Source organism: Neolamprologus brichardi, unplaced genomic scaffold, assembly GCF_056152115.1.
Source record: "Neolamprologus brichardi isolate AB-2024 unplaced genomic scaffold, ASM5615211v1 NODE_ptg000031l+_length_7269946_cov_1, whole genome shotgun sequence".
In the NCBI taxonomy this organism is placed as follows: domain Eukaryota; kingdom Metazoa; phylum Chordata; class Actinopteri; order Cichliformes; family Cichlidae; genus Neolamprologus; species Neolamprologus brichardi.
Genome location: NW_028270136.1, coordinates 2,745,933 through 2,757,172, shown reverse-complemented (window position 1 = coordinate 2,757,172; position 11,240 = coordinate 2,745,933). Strand labels below are relative to the sequence as shown.

The following is an 11,240-nucleotide window of genomic DNA, read 5'->3' as shown; positions in this document are numbered from 1 at the left end:
CTGCTGACCTGCTGGTTTCTGTGCTATCAGGAACAGAGCCTGGCTGCTCAACATCGACGCTCAGAGACGCCATGGCGCTGACCGTTTCCGCCTCATCCTTCTCTGACTGGCCTTGAGCCCCCAAGGGGCCGTCGAGTAGCGAGTGTCCACTGGTCTGAGACAAACTCTGCAGACAGGACCAGTGTTTACCTGCAGGGACACAGCGAGAGAAAGAAATACAATCAGGAAGTTGAGAAGATACGATCTCATGGGTTTCTGGCAATTTAGCGAGCGTTTCTTACTCTGGATCTCTATTACTCTCTCCAGGGAGGCGTAGGCTTTTGGACAGGGCTTCTCCTGAGGCCACTGAAACATAGAGTCACACTGACGGAGACAGAGAGAAGGGAAAACCAAAGAATAAGTGCTCGACACTTCAAGAAAGTCTGCTGGTCTCATCACTGAATCACAGAGCAGGCTAGCTAACATGCTTTATGCTCTTTATCAGTTTGTGAGTTAGTGGGTACTCTGGCTTCCTCCCACAGTCCAAAAACATGCACTACATGGTGTGAATGTGGTTGTGTGTCACAGTGTAATCGGCTTCACAGCTTTTGTCCCAGTAAGAAAGCTACGAAGCAGATTTTCCATCATTTGAGTGAATTTATTCGGACAAAGCAGTAATTCCAGTGTGCGCTCAGTCACCTCAAACCATCACGAAACCTTGTAAACACTGGTGTTGTTGTTCCATACTGTTGTGGCTAACACCTCCAGGTGGTAAAAGTCTAAGGTTAAGACATAAATATTGGACTCTGACTCTCACCGGGTCTCCCAGAAGCGCAGAGACGCAGGCCTCCGATGCGTCACAGATAGCGGTGAGGTCGTGACCGCCCTCCAGCGCCATAACAACCCGCCCACCCGCCAGACCCATGAGCAGCTGCGTTAGCTGACCAAAACCTGCCAACACACAACGGTCACACGTGAGAAACACTGCATGTGAACCGTAGTCACAGAGACTCCTCAGAAGACGGCTCTGTAGAGAGACAGCATGTTTCTATTCGTTTGTTTTTTTACTTTGAAAAACAGCGAGTTCTGGTCAAAAAAGAAAAAGAAGTTGAGCAAAAACCCCAAATTGAAACAAACTAAAGGTTGTGCTCACATTTGGCAGAGACATTGTAGCCTCCCAGAGGAGACTGATGACCCTCCACTGCATCGAAGCCTGCCGACACCAGGACCACATCTGGACTGAACTGTTGAGCGATGGGCATCACCACAGTCCTACACACACACACACACACACACACACGTTTTTACTTCACTGGATGCAAATAAATTTCACTGGATATTTTTTATTTTTTTTCCCAACAGAATTTGATTCCACTTATGTTGCAAACCTGAATTAACACCATTCAAACGCACACATGGCAGCACAAACATCACGAAACGATGAAAAGTTTTACCTGAAAGCAGTGAGGTACTCCACATCACCCATTGGGGGATCCACTCCTCCGGTCCACGCTATGTTCACATTAAAACCAACACCTGCACCTGATCCCACCTGCAGACAGCAGGACAAACAGAGCAACAATCATCATCACGTGTCTTTAGCCATTCTGTTTGTAAACTCTGCTCTTTGCATTTCTGTCAGTTTCACTTTGGCTACGTTCACTCTGCAGGTCTTGATGCTCAATTCCGATTTTTTGATCAAATACGATTTTCTTGTCTGCTCGTTCACACTACAAATAAAATGCGACAGCAAACACGCTTCAGTGTGAACGCTCAAAAAGCGGCCCGCATGCGCAAAAGAAGACGTCACGCACAACGCGCTCTGTTTAGACCCAGAGCAACAGTATTGTTTGACTGATGGCCCTTAATATAAAGACTTTGGACTTAACGTTTCCCAATTTTTGCTTTAAGTTATTTTGTTATTTACATAATAATGTAAATAACCTAATAATGATCCTTATTGCTGTTTTAGAGGAGCGCTGCTTCAAAGGATAGTTGCAGATTTCTGTCAGAATCTGCAGATTATACAGTACAAAGAAAATGTTCACGTTTCTCCAACGTTGTCTTCCCAACAGTTTCACCGGATGGCCAGGAAGCGTTCGCGATGTCTTCTCCGGAGCTGATAATTGGCGTCTGTCTTGTGTCAGTGACGTAAAAGACGGATTTAATGCGACTTGACCATCAAACAGCAGTCGCTTTCTAAAACATCGGATATGTATCGGATTCAGCACCACATACGAAAGTGACCCAGATCGGATTTGAAAATATCGGATTTGTGCCGTTCACACTGTCACACCATGATGGATATGGGTCGCATAGGGTCAAAAAAATCGGATTTGATGCGCTTTCGCCTGCAGTGTGAACGTAGCCTTTGTCTTTGAGCCTCCAGTTGTCTGTCTGCCTGTTCACCATCAGTTAATCTCTGTATTCTTGTTGCTTTCTCAGTCATCGGCCTCCTGCATCCTCCAATCAGCTCTTTTCTCTCCTGTGACCATATTTGCCATTTAAACTCAAATAGCCACCGGTTCTCGTTGATTTGCCTCTTGTTCGTTCCTGTGCACTACATTATCCAAGTGGAGATCTTTTTGGCCACTTTGGTCAGCCGAGGTTGAAACTTTTGGTTTGTCGAGTCGTCACACCCACAGAATGACCGGTGGGATTGTGTGATTACCTCCTCTGGAGCGCCGCTGCCTGGAAAGAAGTTTCCGTCGTCGTAGCGATGGAGGGAAATGTAGAGGACGTTGGGGTCGCTATAGAAGGCCTGCTGAGTGCCGTTGCCATGGTGAATGTCCTGCAGTGACATATCACAGCAGCGTCAGAGAGAAGGTCAGAGGGAACGTATGGTACAGACACAGTGGACACAGGGACGGGTTAGCCTTTCACTCAGATTCATTTCCCTTTTAGTTTAACTTTTTAAAACCTTCTTAAAAAATGTTTTCCCAAAACTCTCAGGGATCGTCAAGATGCTGTTTTGGTAAATGTGAGACATGCCTTTGTTTTCTTTTTGCTCGAACTGTTTTTCACTGGAGTCTTAAAGCGTTAGAAACGGCTTTATAACCTTTTCCAGACAGACAGATGGAGAATACTGCAGCAGCTTTCTGAGCGTTAAAGCGGGATAAATAGAAATGACTGTGTGATAATATTGTGTGAGTGAAAGGACCGATGTAGAGGCTGTACTGACGCTATAACTGATGTGTTGATTCGGCAGGTCTGCTAGGAATCAGGTCTGGGTGTGGCTAGCAAAACTGAACTGTGATATCCTAATAAAATGTGGTGAATCACAAATAATTCATAATTTAACAAAGATACAATGAGTCCACTGGGCTGCATACACAAAAGGTAGGTTTGGATAGCTTTTCTTTATCCTTTAATACATGAAATTATTATTCAAATAGTGCATTTTGTATTTACTCAAATGATCTTTGTCCAATCACGTCACTTCACCTGCAATAATGAACAGTCACATTTAACCCTGATCTGACCCCAGTAAGCCTAAATACTGCTTCCAGCTGCATCATTAATACATTCATCTATCAATCTGTTTCACCCAAACTGAAGAAGCATTCATCTGTTCATAATGAAGTTATTATTACACTTTCTATTAAATATGAAATGCCTTAAAAAATGTATGTAAATATAATGTTTTCTATAGTCATAGAGAAACTGTGTGTGTGTGTTCCTGTCTAGCTATCTTTGTGAGGACCGAAATCTGCATTCTACTATACTTGTGAAAACCAACAGTCACGTGTGAGGACACACACACTGGTCCTCACACGTTTGAAGCCTTTTTGAGGCTCAAAATGTGGTTTTAGTGTCAGGGTTACGATTAGGTTATGGTTAGGTATTAGGGTTAGGGTTAGGCATTCATTTTTAATGGTTAGGAAGTGTGGACTGAACCTGTCTTCAGCCGGAAACAGGAAAGGCACTGTCCATTCCCCCAATGGGTCGCCCCGTCCGGAAAAGGTTGTGGGAAGTGCTCTTCCCCCTGCGGACCGTAGTCCACTGTTTTTCGTTAATAGTTGTCTTGTGTTACTATTTATTTGTGTAGAATTTGCGTCCCCGTGGGCTTTGTTATAGGTAAATAAAATGAATTTGTTATCAGGTATGTTATTTATAAGTGTATTTTTTTATGTGTGTATATAAAATGAAAGAAAAAATGAAAAATGAAATCAAGAACAAAATAAAACTCCTCAAATAAAAAAGTCAATGAAGTGTGGGCTTATGCCGCGACGTTTCGGCCAAGATCTGGCGGTTAGGGTTAGGCAGGGTTAGGGAAACCATTATGTCAATGAAGGTCCTCACTAAGATAACTGAACGGGCTTAAGGCATTTTTGAGATGTGATTTTAGTGTCAGGGTTACAGTTAGGTTTAGGTTTAGGCTGACAGGTAGGGCTGCCACAAACGATTATTTTGATAGTCGACTAATCAGATCATCATCCATTGGACGTAAAACGTACAGCTTATTGCACCAGCAGCATCTGCTCTTATATAACTATCATTAGCTTACAGCTTTAAGTGTTTAAGGTATGTGCTAACTAACAATAAAGACAAGATGATAGTTTATTAAATTTTAATGAAATGTGCAGATTGTTTCGGTGAAGTTTAATAAACTCAGCCGATTTACTCAGGAACAAATAAAACACTGAAAAAAGCCAAACAATAACATTTTTAAGTTATCTAAGTGACTTATATATCATGTTTAATCTAAGTAGTGAAAGACGGCGGTGGGTTTGAAAACGATCTGCTGGGAGTCCGGTGCTCTCACGGCTCTAGTTAGCCTAGCCCCCGGCTAGCTATCGAGCTAGTGGCTAACAAACGTCTCCGAAAACGTCGGAGCGCTTTTGAAAATATGTGGTGTCTTGATAAACTGAGCAGATATTTGAGGTTTACACAGCTACATTCTCGCCTGAAAATATGTTAAACGTTTATTTTGTGACCCAGAAAGAATAATAAGAGTAATATTAAAACCAACTAGCTGCCGCCATTGCTGGAAACTGAGCTGGGCTGCGCTATGAATTCTGGGACACAGCTTCTTCTTCTTCGGGGTTTAACAGCAGCTGGCATCCTTGTACATGCAGTGCTGCCATCTTCTGTTTCAGTCCGTTATTACACTCTTAAATCCTACTACTTATTCCTGCGTCTTTTGTGATCTTACAAAGCTTCAAACGACGCGTCGACGTTTAAATCAGTCGTCGACGATTTTGATAGTCAACTAATCGTGGCAGCCCTACTGACAGGCATTTATTTTTGATGGTTAGGCTAGGGAAAGCATTATGTCAATTAGATGTCCCCACAAAAATATGAAAACATGACTGTGTGTGTCTGCCCTCTCACCCAGTCCACAATGAGGATCTTGCCCACCCCAAGTTTCTGCTGCAGCAGCTTGGCAGTAATGGCGACTGAATTGAAGAAACAAAAGCCCCTGTGCAAACACATTAAAAAACATATTAGTCAAGCTGCGGATGTAGTGAGAGAAATGTAGTCAGAATTGTGTGACAGGTGTACTGACATAGCCGTGGACTCCTCAGCATGGTGCCCTGGAGGACGAACAACTGCGAAGCCGTTCTAGAAAAACAAGCACAGAGTGAGGGGGGCGCGCACACAGCATGAGCTCACACTCACAAGCATCGGTGAAAGCCTTACTTTTAACTCCCCTGCAGCCACTCTGAAGGCCAGCTCGATGACCGAGCCCACCGCCATGCGCACTGCAGCCGATGAGTGCATCTCATTCCACACTGTGTCGCTGTCCACCTGCAGGGGGCAGCACACAGTTCAGACCAGGGCTAACACTAACACAGGCAGACCGGCTACAAAAAGAGAATCTCACCCCGATTCCTCCACAGGGAAGAACAGCGTACATCTTCTGGCTAATCGGACCTGGAATGAGCGAGAGTTGAGGTTATGGCACATATTTACATGAAGTGCTCGATACATTTATCACAAGTGGAAATAATAATAACAGACAAACAGGAAAGTGGGTACGACACCAACTAAACAGACTCCCACACAGGCAACAGCCAAACACAGGATGGAAGGACCATAACCGGGTTGTCAGAACACTCAATCATCACGACATCTGACTGTTATCAACCTTTATGTAATTACAAATGATGTTTCTGGGTAAAGTATTCAGTTACAGTGGACACACTGCTGGGCCCTGAGCTTATTTACAGTAAGGATGCTGTGACATTCCTGTCTTTTCCTCTGTGGAGTTACTGCGAGGATAATTGATCTGGGTGTCTGATTGATGTTTACTTCATTTCTAAAAATTAAACAGGAACATTTAAAGAAGCGATAAAACTCTGCATTTTTCTCTATAATTTTTCTATAATTTATAATTTACAGATTTACTTTAGTCAAGATTCAGTGTATAGAAAGTGTAGACAGACAGTCAGACAGACAGACGGGTACCGAGCAGCTTCTTGTGGTCCAGTTTGTGCCGATTGAGCGGACTGGTTCCGTACAGCAGGGTGTGGAACTCTGAATGGACGGACTGGATCTCATCCAGAGATGCTTTACGCCCACGAATCCTCTGCTCACACACAGACAGAGAGTAATGTTTCATACAACAAAATCAACTTTGCAGGAAATGACAGATGTGCTGTACTTGCTTTTACATAGAGCTGGGCGATATAAGATTTTTCCATATCACGATATAAGCCAAATAACTATATTTGTAAGATTTAAATGTGCCGTTGCTCACAAGTAAAATGTGAAATAATCAGCAGCTTGTTTTTAAATATTTATTTCCCATAATAAGTTCAACAGGGTAGATGTACTTAAGGAACATGTGTCATGACCCTGTGCCTTCTCGGCTGACTCTGTATGGCTACAAGTGTTTTTGTTGTGCTGCATCTCTCTCTCCCCTCCCGCGCACTGCGCTCTACCGGGGCGGAGTCATGACGGCTCCAGCCCCTGGCTCGGACACCTGCAAACAATCATCTCATCTCATTCACTTCTTAAGGCGGCTGCTGAGAGTGCTTCCTCGCTGGATTATTGTGTAACACTCGTCAGTGTCATTTCTAGTCTGAGCTTTTTCCCGAGTTTCTTTCGTGCCGCTGCTTACCTGTTCTTCCTCCCTGTGCCAGATTCTCGCCAGCCTGAGGACCGCCGTTTGGTGAGCCAAAAGCCGGAGTCCGAGCTACCTGAGCTTCAGTGAAGGATTGTGTACATAGCCCGTCCCCTTCCCGTGCCTGTGTTTCCCGGAGACCCTCTTCCTGTGCCCCCTCACCTGTATATATCCGCACCTGGTGTCTGTGTGTAATAAATTGTGAACTTAAGTGACGGTCTGCCTCCGAGTCTCTCCTGAGCCTGACAACATGAGACTTTTTCAGATAAATAAAGGCAAATATTGCAAACTACACAAATGGCAGCTGCTAAAGCGTTTAAGTTTCAAAATAGAACAAACAAAACTACTAAATTGTCGATTCCACTTAGAAAATATTAATTCTAAAAATAAATCTTAGTTTGTTTTACAGAAGAACAAAATTGACTAACTTTTGTCAATATCAAATAAACTGAGAACTAAAAGGAAATTCTCGATCTCTCCTTGTTGTATAGCTGAGCTTTTCAAACAGTTTGAACACTTACTTTAGTCGACAAAAGCCGAATGACGAATTAGCGCTTCCAGTCAGAGACTGAGCATGCACCGCTTTATTGTATTTCCAGACTTGCTTTCGGCACAGTTTACAGTGCGCTACTCTGTTTTTGTCAGACTTGAAATAGCAGAAATACCTTCACACTACGGAACTTCTGTGGCTCTTCCGTTCGACAATCTCTCCGGCATTGAAGCCATCATCTGTTTTCTCTTCGGTAACCTTCAGTCACGCTCTCGGTTGATTTTTCTCTAGTCGGCACACTCATTTCCTCCGTTACCCGGCGGCACGGCGGCTGGCTGCTTCCCAAACAAATACACATGTGCGGCTTGGCACTTGTGCTGTACGTAACAAGTCACGTGACGTGACGCTGCGGCTGTGATTGGTTCGGCTCTGCACTACTTAAGATTGGCTGTTCTTCTTATATTTTTTTTTAAGAGGACAAGAGTGGTGAGGCCTATCGCAATAGTTTAATTTTTCTATCGAGAAAAAGTTATTTTGCAATACATGTCGTTATCGTTCTATCGCCCAGCTCTACTTTTACACAGTTTATAAATCAATAAACTGAATTGAACGAATCATTGCAGGCTCTGCCGTCAGTGTGAAGGCCTTATCTGAATCGTAAGAATGTGTGTGTACCTCACAGCGGCCCAGCAGGCCCGTCTCCTGCAGTCTGGACCAGATGCTCTGAACTCTCCCAGCATGCTCTGGGTGGATGTGAGCGTTCCCACACACACACTGATGTTTCAGCATCAGACTGTCATATACAAGCCCTGGAGAGGGAGAGGAAAAGATACACACAGATATTGCAATGAAATAAAAGCCTGTGCTTCAGTGGTATGAACACCGGGTCAACAGCAGCTGTAGTACCCAATGATCACCACAAGATGTCAGGAGCAACTACCAATTACATGCATTTGTGTGCAGCTGCATCAAGTCTGTTTTTATATTCGTAAACTGGAATTCAACACTGGTTGGTCTGTTATGGAGTGGAAAACAAAAGATCCACTTTAAGCATGAAATGAGGCAGAGAACTGGTCACAGCAACACAATAAGAACACAATCGATGAAGATTTAAGATTTTACAGCCACACGTTTACTCTGAAATAACTGTCAAAGAGAGACGGGTCACCTTAATCACCAGCTTTCATTATCAGGATTAACATGAGCATGCTCTCTGGAGCCTCTGCTTTCAAGCTTGCTCAACATTTTTACAAAGCCACATCTGTCAGATCTGCCCTCGTTTCATCCTGGTCAGACCCCATCTCAGGCTAAGCTCATGCTAAAGTGAATCCTTTTCTACATAAGTGAACTGGACTAGGAAAACAACAGCACAAAACTCACGGTTTGAGTCTTTATTTGGTACCAAAGAGCTAAAAGCTAATTTAATACCAGAACAAATCTGTTTAATAACAGACACAGTGTGAGATGAATAAGCATTACTTATGAACTATGATTCAAATCCAAGAATTCAAACTTGGAGCAGAACAGGTCATTGCTGTGACGCTCCCTCTCTCTGGCTTTGAAAATGCCAAGAACGCAGCTCACGGTGTGAATAAACTTTGTAAGTGTGCCAGCTGCACAGCGTGAGCTGAAGTAATTCTAGGTGAGGCGATTAAAACGTGAAGTGCTCAGACTCCTCTGTGTAACAGTTTAGTTTACAGTACTCGTGCAAGGAAGTGTCATACGGAGCTGTTGCCCTGTGGATTCAGAGCAACACCCTGACCTGCACGTTCTCGTCCCAGCACATAAACATAAAAACAGGAAGAGCTCTTACTGGAAAACAATCAAATATAAAACAAGGTACGAGTGATGGGCTCATGCGCCATTCATCTGAACCGTCAACCGAGAGAGTCAGCTCCCTGTTGCTAGGCAACAAGTATGGAGGCCTCCAGTAGGCAGACTTGACACCATCACATCGTTATCCAATGGGAAACCAGATGCGCGCACGCACAACCACATGAGAAGCGCAAACACAGAAAACTGACCGGTAGTGAAGAGGTGTTTGATGGGATTAACGGCAGCTGCAGGAGAGGACTGCGCTCTACCCAGGGGTCTGTGGGGCAGCGAGGACTGGAACACGCCCAGCTGCTGCAAGGCCTGATGGGACGGATGGAGGGAGAGAAGAGACAGAAAGTAATGATTCACTGCAGGAGGATGAATCAGAGATCAGCTCATTCACTGCAGCGATGGAGGAGTTTAAGAGGAGAGCACACTTAAAACCAGTCCTGTCTCTCTGTCTCTGCCAACGCACACTCACACACACACACACACACACACACACACACTGAAATCACTATTCAAAATATTGTATCATTCACAAAAATCGTGTTCCGTTTTCATGACATTTGGACTGACTGTCCTGAAATCTAACTGATCACCACCCCCTCATGGTGTATGTGTGAGATTTCAGGTTTGTGTAAGCACTCCCCTCGCGCACACACACACTCTGTGGTGTCTATATATAGGGAGTGTTGCTGTGCTCCCTGCTGCGATCTGGGTGACTCATCACGCGTGGGTGGACACTAAAAGACACACACTCGAAGATATACAGACATACACACACAGCGGTGAGTCCAGTGGTTGAGTCATCAGCTGGTGATGTCACTGCGGCATCAACAAGTGTGTGTGTGTCTGTGCATCATTATCTTGAGGCTGGGTCAGCTTTAAAGGCTTTTGTCTTTCTTCCACTGTTCAACAACATGACCCAAACATCCAACCTGATACTTGAAGTACTGAGAGCAACAACAGGTCCTGCAGCAGAGCATGTGAACCCCTGCAGAGCCCTGATCTCATCATGCAGTCTCCCAGGAAGCATCCTCCCTCTGATTTTGCATATTACTGTATACACTGTATGAAAGCAGTGAAGTTGTTCATATTCAAATGCCATCTTGTTTTGTTTTGGTTAAGCATCTGATTTCTTCTTCTTCTTCTGATGACTCATCGAGTACCGGTGCAAAAATAAATAAATAAATAAATAAATAAATAAATAAAGCTGTTTCTCCACAATCACAGCATCCACTTTAACCCTCCTCTCAGTAAGTACCACCCACAGTGACGGGTCAGAGGTTTGTCATGGGGCTGGAGAGGAAAAGATGACTGAAAAACACAGTGAAGTGTGCAGGTTAAATGCACTTAAACTCAACGACCGCGAGCATGCACGTCACACACGAACCTTTACGGTCGGGTCCAGAAGTATTTAGACAGCAGCACAATTCTCCTACAGAAATGTTGCCTCTGTACTAAATCAATGAAATGAAGCAATCAAGATGTGATTGAAGTGGAAACTTCAGCTTTAATTCAAGAGGCTGACCACAAATCTTGTATTAACCATTTAGGAATTACAGCTATTTTTATACACACTCCCTCCACAGAAACCTTTAAACATTGAGAAGTCAAACCAAAAACTGAGAGTTCTCCTCTGTAACCATTCAAGACCTCTCCATGTTTTGCTTTAAGAGGTGCTTCTGTTGGACCATTGCAGGGCTGAACTGTGAAGCACTATCTTATCAGTTTTGCAGCATCTGATTGAAAGTACAGTTTGCACCTGCAGTCACATAATCAATAAAGAAGAGTGCTGCAGTAGTGTCTGTGCCTTTATATGGACACAGCCTCTGTGGCACCAGCCACCGGTCTAAGAAACATTCAAAGTGAGGCTATGATGAG

The 11,240-nt window shown here is 44.0% G+C and overlaps 1 protein-coding gene across 2 annotated transcripts in view; it reads right to left on the bottom strand.

Moving 5' to 3' along the window:
* hdac5 (histone deacetylase 5) overlaps positions 1-11,240 on the bottom strand; it is a 71,029-nt gene that overhangs the window by 6,888 nt on the left and 52,901 nt on the right. For both annotated transcript variants that reach the window (XM_087837365.1, XM_087837364.1), the window contains 13 exons: positions 9,563-9,674; positions 8,214-8,347; positions 6,391-6,511; positions 5,807-5,856; positions 5,623-5,730; positions 5,489-5,544; positions 5,314-5,401; positions 2,651-2,770; positions 1,434-1,531; positions 1,133-1,251; positions 797-930; positions 282-363; positions 9-189 (listed from right to left, as the gene is read on the bottom strand). In XM_087837365.1, coding sequence (XP_087693491.1) covers positions 9-189; positions 282-363; positions 797-930; positions 1,133-1,251; positions 1,434-1,531; positions 2,651-2,770; positions 5,314-5,401; positions 5,489-5,544; positions 5,623-5,730; positions 5,807-5,856; positions 6,391-6,511; positions 8,214-8,347; positions 9,563-9,674 — 1,403 coding nt within the window. The remainder of the gene's footprint in view (positions 1-8; positions 190-281; positions 364-796; positions 931-1,132; positions 1,252-1,433; positions 1,532-2,650; positions 2,771-5,313; positions 5,402-5,488; positions 5,545-5,622; positions 5,731-5,806; positions 5,857-6,390; positions 6,512-8,213; positions 8,348-9,562; positions 9,675-11,240) is intronic.